The sequence below is a fragment of the Euleptes europaea genome, chromosome 8 (assembly GCF_029931775.1).
Source record: "Euleptes europaea isolate rEulEur1 chromosome 8, rEulEur1.hap1, whole genome shotgun sequence".
Classification (NCBI taxonomy): domain Eukaryota; kingdom Metazoa; phylum Chordata; class Lepidosauria; order Squamata; family Sphaerodactylidae; genus Euleptes; species Euleptes europaea.
The window spans coordinates 4,263,346-4,285,462 of record NC_079319.1 but is presented as its reverse complement, the minus strand read 5'-3'; the positions used below and the strand labels follow the sequence as shown (position 1 = coordinate 4,285,462).

Here is a 22,117-nt window from a genome sequence, read left to right as displayed (position 1 = left end):
TTTGGATTGGCAACGTTCTCCCCCATGAGCAATTTTGAAGGGGGGTGGGGAATCAAACAACAATGAAAACTGGCAGGCATTTGAAGCATTGGATGATGAACTGAGCGGACCTGGTGATTGACACATATCTGATCTTTGTGGGCGAACAAGCACATTCAACTGTCAAACACGTCCAATGTGAAATTTGCAGCATCCCTCAGAACAAGCCTGAATGGAGTCGCGAGAGAAGCCATAGAAACGAACAGCTTACAGGAATTACATAAAAACATATGAAAGGCCATGCTGGATCAGATCAAGGTCCATCAAGTCCAGCAACCTGTTCACACTGTGGCCAACCAGGTGCTTCTAGGAAGCCCACAAACATGATGACTGCAGCAGAATTGTCCTGCCTACATTCCACAGCACCTAATATAATAGGCATGCTTCTCTGATCCTGGAGAGAATAGGGATGCATCATGACTAGTATCCAGGTTGACTAGTAGCCATGGATAGCCCTCTTCGCCATGAACATGTCCACTCTCCTCTTCAAGCCTTCCCAGTTGGCAGCGATCACCACATCCGGCTTCCTCGGGAGGTGGTGAGCTCTCCTTCCCTGGAGGTTTTTAAGAAGAGGCTAGATGGTCATATGTCAGCAATGCTGATTCTATGACCTTAGGCAGATCATGACAGGGAGAACATCTTGGCCATCTTCTGGCCATGGAATTGGGGTCACTGGGGGTGTGTGGGGTAGTTGTGAATTTCCTGCATTGTGCAGGGGGTTGGACTAGATGACCCTGGTGGTCCCTTCCAACTCTATGTTTCTATACTTCCTTTTATCTGTTTTGAATCTCTCACCTCTAGCTTCAGCAGATGACCCTGCATTCTGGTATTATGAGAGAGGGAGAAAAACCTCTCCCTGTCCACTCTCTCCATACCATGCATCATTTTATAGACCTCTATCATGTATCTATCATGCCCCCACCTGTACAGGTAAGGAGGGCAGTGTCCAGACACAGGGCTTGTTAAGTAATGATGTTATTTTGGTCCAGTTTTTTGCCCTGGATTGCCCCCTCCCCAGGCAAGGACCATCTCATCCCCTACTATCCTGCCCGCTAGTTAAGTTCTACCTATCAAGCCCTGCTCTCTGAGGTTCCACCTTCAGAGGAGAGGTGGGTGGTAACTAGAAGCAGTGCATTTTCTGTGGTGACCCCTTGCCTTTGGAATGCCCTCCCTCTTGAGCCTCTACTTTTTACAAAAAGATTAGGGAGTACGTGATGTGGAAGACCATTCTCTGACTGAGACCCTGGAGAGCTGCTGCCAGTCTGAGCAGACAGTTCTGACCTTGATGAACTGATGGTCTGACCCAGCTTCATGCGTTCATGTATTATAGGAGAGGGGCTGTGGTTCAGGGGCAGAGCATCTGCTTGGCATGCGGAAGGTCCCAGGTTCAATCTCTGGCATATCCAGTCAAAAGAGCCAGGTAGTAGGTGATGTGAAAGACCTCTGCCTGAGACCCTGGAGAGCTGCTGCCAGTCTGAGCAGACAATAATGACCTTGATGGACCAAGGGTCTGACCCAGTATACGGCAGCTTCCTGTTCACATTGAGGAGGGGCCGTGGCTCAGGGGAAGAGCATCTGTTTGGCATGCAGAAGGTACCTGGTTCGATCCTCAGCATCTCCAGTTAAAAAGGACCTGGCAGTAGGTGATGTGAAAGACCTCTGCCTAACACCCTGAAGAGCTGCTGCCGGTCTGAGTAGATAATACGGACCTTGATGGACCAAGGGTTCGATTCGGTATAAGGCAGCTTCATGTGTGCCCGTGTGTGTGTGGGTTTGATCTTTTTAAATTGTTTTTTTAATCTGCTTCTAGTCTGAGGCCTGTTACGAGGAAAACTTAGATTGCTGAATGTTTTATGCTTCTGGGCTTTTATGTGCTTTTTATATTTCTTGGCTTTTATGTCCTTTATGCTTCTGGGTTTTAATGTCTAGTTGGAATGGTTATTAATTTCTGTGATTTTATGTTCTGTAATTTCACCTTTTATGTTTTAAGCTGTCTCAAGTGGGTCTCTGACGAGGTGACATAGGCATGTTTTAAATAAATATACAGGCCATGCAGCCTACAGGGGCTGGCCCTATGAACAAGGTTTTATAGTGTCAGGCATGCAGAAAGCATCTGTCAGCTGATGCTGTCCCATGACCTGCGTCCTCTTTGGGTTGTCAAGAAAAGCCCATCAGTATTTGGGTTATGGAGGGATTTTATCTGAAATGAAACACAGGATACATTTAGAATGAAAACATCCGAGGAATGAGTTTTGCATCTTCCTATTTAATAGGAAGCCCTGACTTGGATGGCCCAGGATCTCTTCAGATCTCGGAAGTTAAACAGGGTCCGCTCTGGTTACTACTTGGATGGGAGACCACCAAGGAAGTCCAGGGTTGCTACGCAGAGGCAGGCAATGGCAAACCCCTTCTGTATGTCTTTTGCCCTTACCTGGATAGCCCCAGGCTAGTATCATTTAAGCAGGATTGGCCCTGGTTATTATTTGAATGGGAGACCACCAAGGAAGTCCAGGGTCTTGATGCAGAGGATGGCAATAGCAAACCACCTCTGTTCTTCTGTGCTATGACTTGGATGACCCAGGCTGGCCTGATTTCATCAAATCTTGGAAGCTAAGGAGGGTCAGCCATGGTTGGTGCTTAGATGGGAGACCACCAAGGAAGTCCAGGGTCACTATGCAGAGGCAGGCAATGGCCAACTACCTCTGTATGTCTGGCCTGCCCTGGATGGCCCAGGCTAGCTTGATCTCATCAGATATCAGAAGCTAAGCAGAATCGCCCTTGGTCAGTATTTAGATGGGAGACCTCCAAGGAAGTCCAGGGTTGCTATGCAGAGGAAGGCAATGGCCAACCACCTCTGTTCTTCTCTTGACTTGAAACCCCTACGGAGAAGCCACAGGTTGGCTGCAACTGACTTCTGGAGGTCTAGCATGCCTGGAAGTGGGAGTTCTGTTCCAGGTGGCAACCACTGACCTTTTCTTCCACCCTTCCTTCGAAGTGCCAAGGCTGATGTTTTGCATTTTTGTCTCCTCCCGGCTCTTTCTTAGGTGGTTGGAACCCTTGGTCAGCCTGGGGAGAATGCACCAGGGACTGTGGGGGAGGCCTCCAGACCCGCACCCGCACCTGCCAGCCTCTCCCCGATGACAGCCTCATCTGTGAAGGGGTCGTAGAAGAAGGCAGGCTTTGTAACAGGAAAGCCTGCAATCGTAAGTAGCCGGTTCCCAGCCGACCCGCTGTGCTGCCGAAGGGAGAACCTTGAACAGCGGTGTTCTTGATACCTCCCTGCAAAGAGATCTTTCTGAGGAGCATTTATTACAGATAATTGTGATGCCCCCCCCATGTGTAGAATACCCTTCCAGACAAACCTGTAATGCCACGAATAGCCCTCTCCTCCATGAACATGTCCACTCCCTTCTTAAGGAGTTGGCAGCCGTCACCACAGCCTGGGGGCGGCGAGTACCACAATTTAACTATGCATTGTGTGAAGAAATACTTCCTTTTATCAGTTTTGTATCTCTCACCTTCCAGCTTGATCAGATGAAGCTGAAGTTCTGGTATTATGGGAGAAGGAGAAAAGCTTCTCCCTGTCCACTCTCTCCATACCATGCATCTCCAGGCGACAGCGATGAGTTCCCCTGGAGAAAATGGGCGCTTGGGCAGTTGGACTCTATGACATTGAAGTCCCTCCCCTCTCTCAACCCCACCTTCCTGAGGCTCCACCCCCCAAATCTCCACGTATTTCTCAATCCAGAGCAGGCAACCCTATTTAGGTCTCAAGTGAAGCCTGTTTGGCTCACTGGGACTTTTCACAGTTCAGTTCCGGGTTTGCTGTTTCCCTGGTTTGTTCCATTCAAATGGCTCTCTGCTGCTTCTGTCTGGCCTTGGTTTGTCTTGTCTTATCCACTGTTAATCCCCCCTTTTACACCTTCTGGTTTGCATCTTTAGAGTTATCCGTAGAAAAGAGCAAGAGTCCAGTAGCACCTTAAAGACTAACAAAATTTCTGGCAGGGTATGAGCTTTCGTGAGCTTCTTCAGATACCTTAAAGTATTCTTACCGCGCATTCCTGAGCCACGCTGGTGGCCAGGACAAAAGGCCTCTGGAGGTGGGAAAAGGCCAGCGCCAGCGCAAGGGCCCATAGGTTAACCAGTTTAACATTACTGATAATTGACCTGTTGATCCATAAGGATCCTGCAGCCCAAGAACTGGTTGTTGCATGCCCTTTCTTAGGAAGTGGCCCAGATACGTTCTCACAATAAGTTGTAAATATATACAAGAGCTCCTTGAGTTGATTGTATTGTCATACTGGCATAATTCTGTGCATGGATCCCATTTTGATTCCTGGTAGCTGTGCACCTTTGTCATTTCTCTTTGTAATGCATCTCTAAGAAGCCCTTTGGTCCCTTCAAAATCAAAATCTTTGCCTGCCGTTCCCTTGTGGCCCTAATGCCAGCATGAGGGCCCGGTTGCTGGCCGCTGCCGCGGCAATGCCAAGCCAAGACACCAACAGAGCCATGGTGGCATTTCAGGAGGCATTCTCCTAAGCTGTTACGGCTCGGGAATGCCCCCTTTGTTGTTGTTGTTGAGATTCAGCACCTATGTGGGTTGCACGGATTTTGGGTGCTGGGCGGAGGTTTCGGCAGTGCCAAAACCTCCTTAGGAGGCAGCGCCGCTGCATTGCCTCCTAAGCCTGGCACAGACATTTCCCTCAGTTATTCGTCAGAGTTTAATCTGGGATTGTTCATGGGGTTTTGCAAAGTTGTGTTTGGGAGCTGCTCCGAAGAGTTCCAAGTGGGAAAGTGCCATCGTAAATACTCGGCCTTCAAGCAGGGCGAGGGTTGTGCATGGATCCTGACAGCTGTAGTGGCCACAGGCTGGACTGGATCATGTATTCACCTGACTGGATGTTGTTTTCATGTGCTGTTCATCATAATGAAACACATCTGTTCCTTTAATTGATTTCTCTCTCTCATTTTGTAACAAACCCACCTAGTTTTCCTGTTGATTCCTATGTGTATATCTATCTGCCAGTTACAGGTAACACTTCATGCATTTGATGAAGTGGGCTTCAGATCACCAGACTGTGTGGTGCTATACAGTTGTTAGTCTGTAAGGCATTTTAGCATTTTCTAGCATCCTTAAAAAATACAGCCCACAAACCCTCCATTCTCACATCCGTCAGGGCTAGGGGTGTGTAGAATCTGCTTCTTTGGAGGGAGGGGGGTGAATTTGAGTGGAACTCTATTTTGCTTCTCCCACAATTCCTCAGACTTTTTTGTCTAGATTTTTTATTCCTTTGGAAAGATGTCTATCCCATTTTAAGCTGTGCATCTGAGCCTGGAGCAATTTCCACCGATCAATAAAACATCACAACGAAATACATGAATATAACATCACACTAAAGCTCAGCCCAAGCTACACACATCTGGTTGCCCACGAGTAACATGCCAGGTTGTAAAGAATCAGAAGATTCGCTGTATCAAGACAATCAAGCGCAGAAGCCGTAGCAATCAACATTCAGTCCACGAATGTACACTGGAATGAAATGGCCGCACTGCGTTCGCAGAACGTAATCTGAAAAGACACACTGTACACCTCTTCTGGTAGGCCTTTCCATAGTGTAGGAACCACTGTTGAGAAAGGGGATGTCTTCATTGGGTCCAACACCTCTGGAAAAGAGGAGACATCCAAGAATGAAGGTTTGGCTGAGCAGAATTGTCACTATGCAGGGAAGATCGATTTGCCAGAAGGAGAAGGAGGAAGAGGAGGAGTTGGTTTTTATATGCTGACTTTCTCTACCACTTAAGGAAGAATCAAACCGGCTTACAATCACCTTCCCTTCCTCGTTTTACTAAGCTTTTTAGAATGGCAATGCCGCAATAAAAACTTGTCTGTCCGTCCTTCCCTTCCTCTCCCCACAATAGACACCCTATAAGGTAGGTGAGGCTGAGATCGTATGACTAGCCCAAGGTCACCCAGCTGGCTTCGTGTGCAGGAGTGGAGGAACAAATCCAGTTCACCAGAATAGCCTCCACCGCTCATGTGGAGGGGTGGGGAATCAAACCCGGTTCAGTTCTCCAGATCAGAGTCCGTCGCTCCAAACCATCGCTCTTAACCACTACACCACACTTTTAACCACTACACTCTTCAGATCCATACGGAAATTGCTCACCAGGTGAAAGGTGGTGTCAGCAATTCAGATTAACACATGAAGCTGCTTTACACTGAGTCGGACCATGGGTCCATCAAGGTCAGTCTTGTCTACTCCATGACCGAGTAGGGATTTGAACCTGGGTCTCTCAGAGTATAGTGTGACACTCTTACCACAATACCACAGTGGCTGCCATGTGTGACTTGGAATAGAATAACAACCCATAGGATTGAGCCGTGTGTCACCCTTCCTTGTCCGTCACCTTTCTGACACTGCTTACAGATTAAGTAGCAAGTGATGGATAAGGGAGTCTCTTTGTCGGCAATTATACCCTTGATTCAAGGGGAGGGGCCGTGAATCAGTGGTAGAGCATCTGCTTGGCATGCAGAAGGTCCCAGGTTCAATCCCTGACATCTCCAGTTAAAGGGACCAAGCAGTAGGTGATGTGAAAGACCTCAGCCTGAGGGCCCTGGAGAACTGCTGCAAGTCTGAGTCGACAATTCTGACCTTGACGGGCCAGCTGGGTGACCTTGGGCTAGTCACAGTTCTCTTAGAGCTCTCTCAGCCACACACACCTTACAGGGTGTCTGTTGTGGGAAGGGGAAGGGAAGGTGATTGTAAGCCGGCTGCTTCATGTGTATGCACCTCTGTAGCCTGAAGATCAGTTGTAATTCATGCTCAACCCCCCCTCCCCTTTGCAATTTAATGCATCACATTAGGCCTTCTGACGAGACAGATATTTTGAGAAACAAAAGGTCCGCACGTTCGACAACAGCGTCCAGGGAAAAGTGAACCGCCCATCAAAGGAGCGATGCGAAGGCCCGTGTTCAGAACCTGATGCCTCTCGAAAGGCCTAAATCAATTTTTACACATTGTTCAGAATCTCCATGTAGTTAAAAATCATTTTGTCTCTGGAACCTTTACAGAGAACGTTTCCACTGCATTAGGCTTTCATCTTCTCGTTCCCAGCGACTCATTTGTCTGGAAGGTGCCTTGAACGCGCGCCAGGAGTTTTATCTCTGCTGTCCTTGTCCAATTGGCGCCGCATCAGCGTGCAAACTAGATGGGTCTGTGACGGCCTAGCTTCACGGACGGGTCTCTCTTTTGCTTTAGAGTAATCATGGAAAAGCCCTGACCTGATTGGCCCAGGCTAGCCCCATCTTTTCAAATCTTGGAAGCTAAGCAGGGTGGGCCCTGGTTAGTACTTGGATGGGAGACCACCAAGGAAGTCCAGGGTTGCTATGCAGAGCCAGGCAATGGCAAACCATCTCTGTTTGTCTCTTGCCTTGAAAACCCTATGGGCTCACCATGAGTTGAACGTGACCAGGTGGGACTTTACACCCACACAATCATGGTTAGACCCCTGTGCTAAATTTGACCCACTAGCTTCCCTAGAGTCAATGTGCATGCACCTGATGGCTCTCAAAAGGCCTAAATCGATTTTACACATTGTTTGCAATCTTCATGTGGTTAAAATCATTTTGTCATTCTGAACACCATTCTGAACTTCTGAAGCCAGCGTGGTGTAGTGGTTAAGAGTGGTGGTTTGGAGCGCTGGACTCTAATCTGGAGAACCAGGTTTGATTCCCGACTCCTCCCCATGAGCGGCAGATGCTAATCTGGTGAACCGGGTTGGTTTCCCCACTCCTACACATGAAGCCATCTGGCAGACCTTGGGCTAGTCACAGTTCTCTCAGAACTCGCTCAGCCCCACCTACCTCACAGGGTGTCTGTTGTGGGTAGGGGAAGGTAAGGGGATTGTAAGCCGATTTGATTCTTCCTTAAGTGGTAGAGAAAGTCAGCATAGAAAAACCAACTCTTCTTGTTCTTCTTGTTCTTGTTCTTCTTCTTCTTCTTCTGATGACCTTTAGTAACCAGCTGTGTTTCCTGTGATTTCAGAAGGTAGCTGCATTGGTGTGCAGGAGAGGACTTACATTCGAGTCCAGTGGGGGGGTTTCAAAAAAGTTAGGGGTCCCTGTAATAGACTAACTAAATAAGCCACTGACACAATCACAGGCCTGGTGAAATTTGCACCAAGGCCCGGTGACAAGGGAACAGGAAAGCTGATGGATGCTTTCATCACTGCATACAAATGTAAGGTTTCACACATTTTCAAAGGCAAAAAAGTCAGCTGCCCCAAGGCTGCTGGAATTACTGTTTATTGCAGATGGAGAACAGAATTACTTCTAGTTTTAACAGTGTCTCCTCTCTCCCCCACCCCCTTTTCCCATCTGGTTTCTTTTCTCTGGATGCAGCCAGTTTGTAAAAGGTGATCTGTCAGACCTAGCGTTTGATGTAATTTCTGTTTATTGCTTGCTAGAGGCAAAAAAACCCTGGCGGCCTCTTCCGTACTAATTCAGACAAGGAGACCTTTGCCATCTATTGGATTGGGACCAAGGTAGCAATTTCACAGGCAAAGCACATCTCACTAGAGGAACGTGGCTTTTATCGTCGGCCCAACATTTGACAGAGCTGAATAGATGTACCCGGTCAGGTGAACCAGGGGTTCGCAGGAACTGCTTCTGGGGACTCTGAGAACATGCCCTACCAAAGGATTTATATATATTTAGAAGAAGATGATGACAAAGAAGAAGAAGAAGAAGATGATGATGATGATGAAGAAGAGCTGGTTTTTATATGCCAACTTTCTCTACCACTTAAGGGAGAATCAAACCAGTTTACAATCACCTTCCCCTCCCCACAACAGACACCCTGTGAGGTGGGTGGGGCTAAGAGAGTGTGACTAGCCCAAGGTCACCCAGCTGGCTTCATGTGGAGGAGTGGGGAAACAAATCCAGTTCACCAGATTAGCCTCCGCCGCTCATGCGGAGGAGTGGGGAATCAAACCCGGTTCTCCAGATCAGAGTCCACCGCTCCAAACCACCGCTCTTTACCACTACACCACGCTGGCTCTCGATATTTAGAAGAAGTCTTTGACATTCCAGTGACATTGATCAGCCAGGAACTATTCATAATTAATTGAGGCTTCACAATGGAGGCTAAATTAATTATGAGTCAGACAAATACTTGTTATTTTTTTTCATGTCCCAAATACTAGCATCTTCCGAAAAAGCAGCTCCCTAGTACAGAAGTCCCCAACATGGTGCCTATGAGCACCAAGGCGCCCACCAACACCTCACTGGATGCCTGGCAAGTGTTTTCAGAGATTGGGTGGAACCAGGAGGGGCTCCTGCTCAACATGGTTTCTGCAAGGCCATTGGGAACCTGATCGGCTCTGCAGAAAACAAACAACATTGCTTTGGCAGCAGCTGCTGCCACCGTATTGGTGTCATTCTCTGTCTCACTCCTCTTTCTCAGTGGATATTTTAAATCACCCCTCTTTTCCCCTGAACGTGGACTTTCTCTATCTGTGCGTCTGGTTCCACCTCCCATGGTGTCAGCCATTTTGTGGATGTGCCCACCAGGTGGGTCAGAATTCAAAAAGTGCGAGGAGGAGGAGGAGGAGGAAAAGGAGGAGAAGAAGAAGAGTTGGTTTTTATATGCCAACTTTCTCTACCGCTTAAGGGAGAATCAAACCAATCAAACCACCTTCCCCTCCCCACAACAGACGCCCTGTGAGGTGGGTGGGGCTGAGAGAGTGTGACTAGCCCAAGGTCACCCAGCTGGCTTCATGCGTAGGAGTGGGGAAACCAACCCTATTCACCAGATTAGCCTCTGCCGCTCCTGTGGAGGAGTGGGGAATCAAACCTGGTTCTCCAGATTAAAGTCTGCCACTCTTAACCACTACACCATGCTGGCTTTCTACTAAGGGCTTCACTACATCTTGTACATATTTTTTGTATTTATTTTTAACAAAATCTGAATATTTGAAACACATCTTTCAGGTTAACACAGCAGGTGAAACTCCTTGACACTTGTCGTAAGAAGATGACTTTGGGGGGCACACTGTATAACAGGAGAGCAGTGAAACTCTCTTTGGGGAAGGGCCGTAGCTCAGTGGCAGAGCATCGGCTTGGCATGCAGAAGGTCCCATGTTCAATCCACCGCATCTCCAGTTTAAAAGACCAGGTAGTAGATGATGTGAAAGACCGCTGCCTGAGACCCTGGAGAGTTGCTGCCAGTCTGAGTAGACAATCCTGACCTTGATGCACCGATGGTCTGATTCACTATAAGGCAGTTTCATGTGCATTCAAGTGAGTTCCTGAGTGACGGAAGGGGGAAAGGCTCTGAGGTTGGTTTGACGCTGATTGCCAGCCGTTTTGCATCGGAGAGAACGCCAGCTCTTTCTTTTCTCCACGTGAATAAATAAATAAATCCAAGCTGAAGGCAAAGAGATGGCCACGTGCTTCCTGGCACAGCGGCCCGTTCTGCCAGTGCTCGAGGGTTTCGTGTAACAGCGTGCCGCGGAACTGCTGCGCGTATTGCCGTCAGCCTCTGTTTATCCTTTGAAAGTGACACCATCGAGGGAGCTGGCTGAAAGGACGCCGCGCCGGCTGGAAAAAGCAACGTCTGGCATTTCAGATCAGGTGTGGCATGCCAGAGACTTCTCACTCCCAATTCCAAAGCCATGTGTCTTCCCTGCCATTGCGATGGCGGGCATCCAGAGCGACTCTGGATTTCCACAAATCAAAGATCGGGGCTCCGTTGTCCGTCTTTCAGGGAACAACTGCAAAATCTGTATGTTGGTTCTGACATTCACAGGATTCTCACAGCTAGTGCTACCTCCGAGCTGTCATAAATATTGTCCGTTTGTGAGAATCACAACTGCACCTGCGGTTTTCAGGGTATTCGTGGCGCAGAGTGGTAAGCTACGGTACCTCAGTCAAAAGCTCTGCTGAGTTCGATCCTGACGGAAGTCGGTTTCAGGTAGCCGGCTCAAGGTCGACTCAGCCTTCCATCCTTCCGAGGTCGGTCAAACGAGTACCCAGCTTTCTGGGGGTAAAGTGTAGATGACTGGGGAAGGCAATGGCAAACCACCCCATAAACAAAATCTGCCTAGGAAACGTCGAGATGTAACGTCACCCCATGGGTCAGTAATGACCTGGTGCTTGCACAGGGGACTACCTTTACCTTTAAGCTTTTGAGAGTCACACACATGACATGAAGATGACTTATGCTGAATCAGACCGTTGGTCCATCAGGGTCAGTCTTGCCTACTCTGACTGGCAGCTGCTCTCCAGGGTCTCAGGCTGAGGTCTTGCACATCACCTACTGCCTGATCTTTTTTAGCTTGAGATGCTGGGAATTGAACCTGGGGTCCTCTGCACGCCCCAAGAACTTATGCCCCCCAAATCTTGTTGGTCTCTAAGGTGCTACTGGGCTTGAATCTAGCAGGTCTGCTACAGACCAACATGTCTACCCTCTGAAAGGATCTTCATTGGTCAGTGGAGTCTGAGCTGATTCCTTGGGTCGTTGGGTAACCTCAGGAGGAAAGGTGAGGTGTTTTCTTTGGTCAGAATGAGGCCTCTAAAAAGTCAGAACTTTTGCCCCGCTCGGTTTTAGTGTGCAAGAGGCGTAGCAGCTGAGCCCCAGAATGTCAGCAGGGGAGTGGAAAGCAATCACAGAACTCATTATGAACTAGGACCCTGTCGCTAGTAGCGTCTTGTCAGGTGATGCCCGAGAGCCGAGCACGGAAAAGCAGATGGGACTCGCTGCCCACTGAGCTGACGTGCTGGGATTTGCCAGAAACCACAACAAGAAGCCACCCCTGGACAGCCTGTGAACAAAAATCTCTACAGATTTGATGGATGGATAGAATTTCAAATAGCTTTTTCCAGGCTGGGGACCGACGACAGTGGTTGAGAGGATCAACGGTGCGTTGGAAGAGAGAGGCTGTTGAGGACAATGACGGGCACAGGATCGCCAGTTGTCTAGCTCTATGCTACTTCCAGTTGGGTCAGAGGCGATCAGCCTTGACCCCAGCCTATGACATCATGGGAGCAGACAATTTGAGAAAGGTGTAGACAAGCTGGAATGGGTCCAGAGGAGGGCAACAACAATGGTGAAGGGTCTGGAGACCAAGTCCTATGGGGAAAGCTTGAAAAAGCTGGGTATGTTTAGCCTGCAGAGAAGACTGAGAGAGTACTTGAAGGGCTGTCATAGAGAGGAGGGTGCCAAGTTGTTTTCTGTGGCCACAGAAAGTCGGACCAGAACCAGTGGGTTGAAATTAAATCCAAAGAGTTTCCGTCTAGACATTAGGAAGAATTTTCTAACAGAGCGATTCCTCAGTGGAACAGGCTTCCTTGGGAGGTGGTGAGCTCTCCTTCCCTGGAGGATTTTAAGCAGAGTCTAGATGGCCATCTGTCAGCAATACTGATTCTATGACCTCAGGCAGCTGATGAGAGGGAGGGCATCTTGGGCATCTTCTGGGCATGGAGCTTGGGTCACTGGGTGTGTGTGTGGGAGATAGTTTGGAATTTTTCATTGTGCAGGGGGGGTGGACTAGATGACCCTGGTGGTACCTTCCAACTCTATGATTCTATGAGCTGATGCACCACAGCTGTCTAGATCCAAGTGCCTCTCTAGGGCAGCTGTCCACCAGGAAATTAACAACAGCAGCAGCAGCAACAACAACAACAATAATACATTTTATTTGTATCCCGCTCTCTCCCAGCGAACCAGCTGGTATGTAGCAGAGGAATTGGCACCCTTTGGGTCTGAGTTGGATAAAGCTGGCTGTTCGCCTAGGGAGGCCCTGACAGGGGTTGGCCCCAGCCGTCACTGCGGAGTCTGCCCGAGATTAAGGTCATTTATGCAGGATAGGTTTGTGCTTGGTTTGCTGCACAGTTTTCTGATCCGAATTATCAAACATCATATACATGAAGGCTTCCCCCTGAAGAAATTCCAGGAGTACCTTGTGATTAATTAGGCATCCCCAGTGAATCAGGGAGCTTCTGAGTCCCTCCCCCTGAAAATGCCAGCGTGGTGTAGTGGTTAAGAGCGGTGGTTTGGAGCAGTGGAGTCGGATCTGGAGAACCGGGTTTGATTCCCCACTCCTCCACATGAAGCCAACTGGGTGACCTTGGGCCAGTCACACTCTCTCACCCCACCCACCTCACAGTGTGTCTGTTGTGGGGAGGGGAAGGGAAGGTGATTGTAAGCTGGTTTGAGTCTTCCTTAAGTGGTGGAGAAAGTTGGCATATAAAAACCAACTCTTCTTTGTCGTCTTCTACTTGGAAGGGGCGGGTCAGCTCTTCAAGGGACTGCTCCCTGTCTATGTGTGTGCTTTTGCAAAGGTGGGCATTCCTCCCCTCCTTTCTTCAACAGCTCCCTTCCAGGAGCTGTCTTACAGCCTCTCTTCGATTGGTGTCTTCCTGCATATTTCATGAAGGTTTCACTCCCTCTTTTGTGCTTCACTTTGAGGGAAGGGGTTAGACGGGAGGGACAGACACATGGGAGGGAGAAGCCAGAGTGGGCATGGGGAGAGAAACAGCATGGAAATGTTGGGGTTTTGCCTCGCTCTTGCCTCGAAGCGGAATTTAAATTCATTACAAAACAGCAACCTGGAACTGCGGGGAAAGAACAAGGCAGGAGCAAAGTGACTTCTAAAGGTTTGTAAAATCATAATTAATGCAAAGGAAGCCTCAAAGCAGTCCAGCAGGCATCAGGAGCTAAATACTCCTGCACAAATGGCTTATGAGTTCCTCAAATGTTATGTGTGTGTGTGTTAAGTGCCGTCAAGTCGTTTCCAACTCATGGCAAACCTATGAATCAAAGGGCGAAAACACATAGTTGCTTTATCCTCCTTTAATCCCTGTTTTAGCCAGGATCGAACGCACATTAGGCAAAATGCATGCATTTGATCCTGGCTGAATCCTGGCTGAAACAGGGATTAAAGGAGGATAAAGTGACCATGCGTTTCCGCCCAAAGTCCTCCAAAATGTTCTATCTTTGACAGCCTTGCTCAGATCTTGCAAATTGAAGGCCATGCCTTCCTTTGTAGAGTCAACGCATCTCTTGTTGGGTCTTCCTCTTTTCCTGCTGCCCTCAACTTTTCCTAGCATGACTGTATTCTTTAGTGACTCTTGTCTTCTCATAATGTGACCAAAATACAATAGCTTCAGTTTAGTCATTTCAGCTTCTAGGGTCAGTTCAGGCTTGATTTGATCTAGAACCCACTGATTTGGTTTCTTTGGCAGTCCACGGTATCCGTAAAACTCTCATTCAATACCACATTTCAAAGGAATTTTAGGGTTTTTTTTTTAATGATCTGTGTAGCACTGAATATTGCTGAAAGCCATGTCATATGCATTCTCTGGATTGCCAAATCGTCGTCTTGTTCTGTTGCTATGTTTTGTTTTGTATTTTGGATGCAGCTTTCTGGTTCAAAAACAACACCATGCAAAGTAAAGGGTTGCCTTATTCACCTGCCCTCCCCCATTCTTCTCCTTAGCCAACGCACACTACAATTCCCGAAGCCAATCGCTGAGATCCACAGATAACCGAAAAAAGGATGATGCAGATGAACTACAGCAGTACGGGTACCCTGCGCCTCAAATAGGTAAGAGGTTATCTGGTGTCTTTTTTTTCTGTCTGGGGCATGAAGGAAGAATCACAGCCATTGTATGAAGTGCATATGCTCAGATCTCGTTCAGCCAGGGTCAAACTGGACATGAAGGAAGAATCACAGCCATTGTATGAAGTGCATATGCTCAGATCTCGTTCAGCCAGGGTCAAACTGGACATGACAGAGATTGTTGATCTACCAACATTAAAAATAAAAAAGGGAAAAGATGAGTTACAACTGAATGGAGTACAGATTTGGATTAGGGCTATGTAGGAATGGAGGGTCATCCTTCCATCCCCCTTGATTTGACTAGTAGAAATGGATATCTGTTATGTTTTTTAGGGGGGAAATCTTTGGGGCCTTGATTTGGATCAGGGCCATTTTGGAAGCGGGGAAGGGTATTAGCTCTTCCAACTCCCACTCTGGTTCACTAGCTGCTGCCAACTCACAATGTTATAGGCCTTTAAAGAAAAAATATAAGCAAGAGGGGTAGCCTGTCTTTCTTAAGACAAGCTACCCCTCTTGCTTATCTTTTTTCTTTAAAGGCCTATAACATTGTGGGTTGGCAGGAGCTAGTGAACCTGAGTGGGAGTTGGAAGAGCTAATACCCTTCCCCCCCTTCCAAAATGGCCCTGATACAAATCAAGGCCCCAAAGAGCTGTGGTTCAGCTTTAAAGATGCAGGAAAGATCTGATCACAAACCTCCCAGGGTTCATTTTCAGCCTCACTGGGGGATGATGAAAATTGACCCTTGAAATTTACTATGCAATGAGTCAAAAGATCTCAGTTACTAAATAATCCATAAACGGGACATTTGTCCACTTGGCACCAAAACAGATGCATTGAAGCATACCCCAGAATGTGTCAGGTATTCCCACAGTAGCTGTGGAGCTGATGGTTTGTGTAAACAATCCAGTACATCTCAAGTACAAGAATTGTGTAGAAATGGGATGTTTTAAGCAGTTAAAACTCAGAAAGTTCACCTCCAAGTACAGTATTTTAGCACCCAGCGCCCCAGGCTCGCCTGTAAGGTGGATTCTTGGTGCTTTCTTGCACACTTGAACCAGCCAATGGAAGGCTTCTAAGAGCTGAGAACAATGTGGTCGCTTACTTACAGAATGCAGCTCCATTGCTCAGTCATACAATATAGTTGTATTATGTCTAAAACCTATGAAGTGATCAAGTTGCTCCCAGATGTCAGCCTGGAGGAAACGCAAATGAGGATATTAGGAATCCTTTTCTACTGACTGATCGATGGTATGGCTGAGTCTATGAATGGGACCCTTTTCACACATTACATGGCACTAAACCTGGATTTGTGGCTGTGTATATATATTGGAGAGGGAGTGACCACCAATCTTGCCTCTTTGATACCTGCTTCGTACTTACATGCCTAAATATACTCCCCTCTCCCATTCTTCCATTGTGTCTTTAGGTGTACACCTAATCACAGAACCATAGAGTGGGAAGGGACCACCAGAATCATGTAGTCCAACCCCATGCACAATGCAGGAAATTCACAACTAACTCCCCCCACACCCCAGTGACCCCTACACCATGCCCAGAAGAGGGCAAAAAGCCCTCCAGCATCCCTGGCCAATCTGGCCTGGAGGAAAATTGCTTCCTGACCCCCAAGTGGCAATCGACATTTCTCTGGGCATGTAAGAAAGGGCCACAAGAGCCAAACACTGACGCAACCCTTCCTGCCCTCCTTCTCGTGATCTGCTGAAGTTCACATGAATACATGTAATGTGTGAATCGGAACTGTGGCAGTAGATGGACAGGACCTGTTTTCCTGTTGGCCCCTTCTCCAGCCAGTAGGGTTGCCAACCTCCAGGTACTAGCTAGAGATCTCCTGCTATTACAACTGATCTCCAGCTGATAGGGACTAGTTCACCTGGAAAAAATGGCTGCTTTGGCAATTGGTTTCTATGTCATTGAAGTCCCTCCTCTCCCCAAACCTCACCCTACTCAGACTGGGGAGGATGGGCTCCTCCATTCTCCAAAGCAGCCATTTTCTCCAGGGGAATTGACCTCTGTAGTCTGGAGATCAGTTGTTATTCTGGGAGATCTCCAGGCCCCACCTGGAGGATGGCAAGTCGAGCTATTTATCAGCTTAAATGCTGTGAATTTTTTGAGTAAAGGTATCATACACATTCTCTTAAGTATTTGCTTGCGAAGAATAAATGGAGGCTCTCTTTTTAACAACACTGATTGTGAGAAGCTGAATTGGATGTATACTAGAGAATTGAGATATAACAGACTGAATTTGGCCAGTTACTATTTAACATAATCTCTTCCCTTCCCTCCACACAGTTTTCCCTTCAAACAAGAACAATTTTATCTGTTACTAAAGAAAGTAAATCCTTTGTAATATACAAAGGGAGGGAAAAGCTATTCATGGTGAAAAAAAAATATATATATATATATATATATATATATATATATATATATATATATATATATATATATATATATATATATATATATATATAATGTTGTCCATAACAAAAAATGATCAATTGCTTTTTAATTGCTTTATCAGTTTGCATATTTCCCAGATATTTGTTATAGTTTGCTTTGTGGAAGGACACAATTTGGGTGTGTTTTTTTCTTACCAGTGTCTTGTGCAATATTGTGAATAATGCCATTCCTGTTAAGATGATAGCCAGCCTTCCCTGCTAGTTGGGGTGTAGTATTTTTTTCTGTGTGGGATTCCAAGAAATGAATAGAGAATCTGTGATGTCCTTATTAGTCATCTCTGTGTGTATTTTGTGTCTATGTGCAGCGTTCAAATCCAAAACATAGACATCCACTGTCACAATATCTAATTGTAAAATGCCCAGCCCCGTTTGGATGATGAAAACCCACTATGGGCCCACCCACAGGCAAGGGAGAGCTTCAGACCTATTGGAGAGACTTTCCATATGTGGAAATTATACTTTTATGAGCTAATGGGGTGGGGGGAGGATTTTTTAAAAAAACCTGATGAGGGCTGAGCAGGCTCCAGGATGGATGGGCTGTTGAGAACAGTTGAGGGAATGTAGAGAACAGTTTCCGGACTGTTGAGAACCATTAAGAATCAGTTAAAAGGAAGAAGATAGAGGATATTAACCTGCTCTACACCTGAGAGATTAGAGAATTGAGGAGGGGGTGATATGGTTAGGTGGGGATGTCATATCCCTCCCATGATTCTTCATGGGCCCCTAACTTATATGAACAGATATTTTTAAATTCAGTAAATTTTATTTGCATATAAAAACACCTTAAATGAATGGCTAACTTCCTTACATTTTCCGTTTAATACCCTCCCACAGATACAAACCATGCCCACAGTCACAGCAGCTATTTATTTTCCAGAATCATTTAAGTGTGATGAGGAAGTTAATGGTCTTGAAAAATCCACAATATGAGAATCTTAGGTGGATACAGCTATGCAGACCAGATGGGTGGAACAATGTTCTGTCCGTCTATCTAACATATTTTTTTATTCCAACCTTCCTCCAACGGGGTCTGGTTAGTGTACATGGCTCTTGCCTCCTTCCTTTTATGCAGCTCCTTCAAAGTTTAGAACTGCTTCACACGCTTGATCTTTTTTACAACAACCCTGTAAGGTTGGTTGCCTTTTGGATTCCCAAATTGCTGATGTGGGAGTGAGGGAAGGACTACTTGCCTCAGGCCACTCAGGGCCAAACCAAAAGTGATGGCATCCTCATGTCTGCCATAGGGACACCACTGCTATTTGAATGGCGTGGGCATTTTGGCTTGGAAAAGGTGCGGGGGAGGGAACCAGACCGCCTCAGTCTGCCACATTGTGGGTCCCCTGGTGCCATTTTTAAATCTCTTTAAAATGGTAGTGGTGCCCCCATGGCGGACGCGAGGACTCCGTGACATCTAGTTTGGCCCTCAATGAGTTGATGAACAAAGTGAGATTCGAACCAGTGGCTTCCCAATTCATAACTCGGACTGCAATTATAAGAACGCTGTCCTGGGAGTAAGACCCATTTTTGGGGGAGGGGAAATAACTTTCTTCTGAGTAGATCTGTTCAGGATTGCTCTTGCAGACTCTTTGCCGCTGCCACAATTCTGTTACATTCACCGTGTTTGTTGTTTAGATTTGCCACACAAATATATGCATGTTTAAAGGTAAAGGTCCCTGGACAAGCCCTGGGTCATTCCTGATCCATGGGGTGACGTCACATCCCAACGTTTACTAGGCAGACTATGTTTACGGGATGGTTGGCCATTGCCTTTCGCAGTCGTCTTCCCTTTACCCCCAGCAAGCTGGGTACTAATTTTACCGACCTCGGAAGGATGGAAGGCTGAGTCAACCTTGAGCCGGCTACCTGAAACCGACTTCTGTCGGGATTGAACTCAGGTCGTGAGCAGAGCATTTGACTGCAGCACTGCAGCTTACCACTCTGCTCCACGGGGCTCTTATGTTATATGCATGTTTACTCGATAGAAAATCCCACTGCCTTCAATGACACTTACTCCCAGATAGGATCTTTGTGGGATCAGAGCTGCAGAGACTGAAAAGAACGTGGTATCATGGACACAGCATTGAATTAGACCAGAGAGACCGAAGTAACTGCAAGTCAGTCCCTCTTCTCCCAAGCTAACCTCCCTTGCAGGTTTGTTGTGAAGGCCAAATGGGAGGAAGGCTACTTTGTCACGCAAGCTGCCCTCGGCTCCTTGGAGAAGGAATGGAATAATAAATGCAAGAAATGACTACCTTTCATGCTAATTATTTTTGAGACCAGGCCAAAGGAACTGCACAGCTGGTAATGCCTAGGTCTTTAGCATTTAAGTGGTACGTAATTTAGGTCTTTAGCATTTAAGTGGTATATAATTTGGACCATATTAGGTATAGATCTAATTTTGTCCAGAATGAATGCCCAGCCTCTCAGTTTAATATGCAGTTCACGGACCAAGGGGGTGTGTTTGAAGAAAAAAAACATCAAAGTCATCGAAAGGGCAATGCAGTTTTTAAAGAAGAAGAAGAGTTGGTTTTTATACCCCACTTTTCTCTACCTTTTAAGGAGTTTCAAAGCTGCTTACAATCGCCTTCCCTTCCCCTCCCTACAATAGACACCTTGTGAGGTAGGTGGGACTGAGAGAGTTCAGAAAGAACTGTGACTGGCCCAAGGTCACCCAGCAGGTTTCATGTGGAAGAGTGGGGAAACAAACCTGGTTCTCCAGATCAGAGTCTGCTGCTAATGTGGAGGAGCGGGGAATCAAACCTAGTTCACTAGATTAGAGTACGCCGCTGATATGGAGGGGTGGGGAATCGAACCCGGTTATCCAGATTAGAGTCCGCCACTGATATGGAGGGGTGGAGAATCAAATCTGGTTCTCCAGATTAGAGTCTGCTGTTCATGTGGTGGAGCAGGGAATCAAGCCTGCTTCACCAGATTAGAGTATGCCGCTGATATGGAGACGGGGGAATCAAACCCGATTCTCCAGATTAGTGTCCACTGCTCTTAACCACTACACCACACTGGCTGTCCCATTGATAGTTCTCTCAGCTCCCAGGGGAGAGGCGGCAACTCAGCGTCCAAACCCATGCTCTGCAGTGGCGCACAGAAAAGCCCAGATTCAATTCCGCACCAGCTCCGCGTTCCAGGATCTCAGGGCTTCCCCGGGGTCTGGGCCAGAGATTTTGGAGAGCCACTCAGAGTTGACGAGGCTCACGAGGCTCAGCTGACCCGTTGTAAGGCAGCTCCGTCCATTCTGACCCCCGACAGGTGATCCGGCTGCTGAGGAGTGGTCCCCCTGGAGCGTGTGTTCGACCACCTGCGGGGAGGGCTGGCAGAGCAGGACCAGATTCTGTGTCTCGTATTCCTACAGCACCCAATGCAGTGGGCCCCTCCGGGAGCAGCGGCAGTGCAACAATTCCGCCGTCTGTCCAGGTGACGATCTCTCCCCCTCCCTGTCCCCCCCCTCATCTAACACCACAACAGTGGGCGCTGTGCATTACCTCCCTTTCAAAACCCCGCATGAAAGGTAAACCGGATTCTGCAGCAAAGGTCATTTATGCATGGGTACTTTTCCCGGTCTGACTCAGTGGTTCCTTGGACTTATGCATGAGTTTTCCGTCCAATAGAGATGACCTCGCGCCAAGAAGAAGAAGAAGAGTTGGTTTTTATATGCCGACATTCTCTACCACTTAAGGGAGACTCAAACTGGCTTACAGTCACCTTCCCTTCTCCTCCCCACAACAGGCACCCTGTGAGGTGAGTGAGGCTGAGAGATTGTGACTAGCCCAAGGCCACCCAGATGGCTTTGTGTGTAGGAGCAGGGAAACAAATCCAGTTCACCAGATTAGCCTCTGCCACTCATGTGGAGGAGTGGGGAGTCAAACCTGGTTCTCCAGATCAGAATCCACCGTTCCAAACCACCGCTCGTAACCACTGCACTACGCTGGCCAAGCCCTTGTAAATTCTGGATCTTCCCATTGCTCTTATAACCCAATTCTTCGATCTCTCTTGAGATCAGCCCTGGTGAAATCTCCATGCATAAGCTCTAAACAATGGGAGTAGGTGACCCTCAGTGTCTTTCCAGATGTGCATGATTCTGTAAAAAATAAATAGGAAGGTTTATTTATGACCCAGTCGTATGTTTGGGCGAACAGTTGATGCCTGGGAGTCGTCCGCCATACGCTTTTTTACAAGGCTAATTCATCTCGGCTGTCATCTTTTATTCTGAAAAGCAAATTTCATTGATGTTGTATCAAGCTGCCTGCGATGCTGGAGTTTGGAATTTCCAGTGTGTTTTTTCAACAGCTGTGAGGGTAGACAGGTATTTCTAGAGGTGCCAGTCTCTTTCTTACCAGGGTAAAAGCAAACAGGATGGTAATTCAGACTGAGTACATCCCCTTCCTTCCCAGTTCTGCAGCCAATTATCCCCCTCCATGATGCATCTGATTTTTGAGCCGTTGACGGAGCTCCAATGTTGTGTATAGTTTGACCCAGAGAGGGAGAGATAAGGGGGTGGTACCTTCCAAATTTACAAGAAGTAATATCAATCAATCAATTGATTGATTGATACAAGAAGTAATAACGTTCTCTGGATAGAGAGCCCACATTTTGATAGGCTTGTAGTTCAGTTCCTGTCAGAGTTCTTCCAGTCGAAGCCCTTTGAAATTAATTACCTTCCAATGCGTTAACTCTGCAATGTTGATATGACAGGTTTGTCCCCCAACCTCAGCAACCCCTTTGTCTCAGAAAACTAATACAACTGCCCCTGAATATTTTCCAAATATTCTGTAAGACCTGTATGTTTGGGTGATTATGTGTCTGTGTGTCTAATGGCAGGAAGGAAGTGATGTTGGCAAGACTGCTTTTGCATCAGTCAGTACGGAGATAAGTGTTTTGTTCCTATTGTAACTGGTGGCTGTTATGATAATGGTTAGACCCTTACTATTTCCCTCCCTCTGCCCCATCCCATTCAAGAGAAGGCAGGA

The 22,117-nt window shown here is 47.2% G+C and overlaps 1 protein-coding gene across 1 annotated transcript in view; it reads left to right on the top strand.

Moving 5' to 3' along the window:
- The window catches only part of LOC130481853 (adhesion G protein-coupled receptor B1-like), a 110,583-nt gene that overhangs the window by 52,059 nt on the left and 36,407 nt on the right, over nucleotides 1-22,117 (top strand). Inside the window, exons 2-4 of the mRNA XM_056854637.1 lie at nucleotides 3,084-3,242; nucleotides 14,539-14,646; nucleotides 20,400-20,564. Of these exons, the coding sequence (XP_056710615.1) occupies nucleotides 3,084-3,242; nucleotides 14,539-14,646; nucleotides 20,400-20,564 (432 nt within the window). The remainder of the gene's footprint in view (nucleotides 1-3,083; nucleotides 3,243-14,538; nucleotides 14,647-20,399; nucleotides 20,565-22,117) is intronic.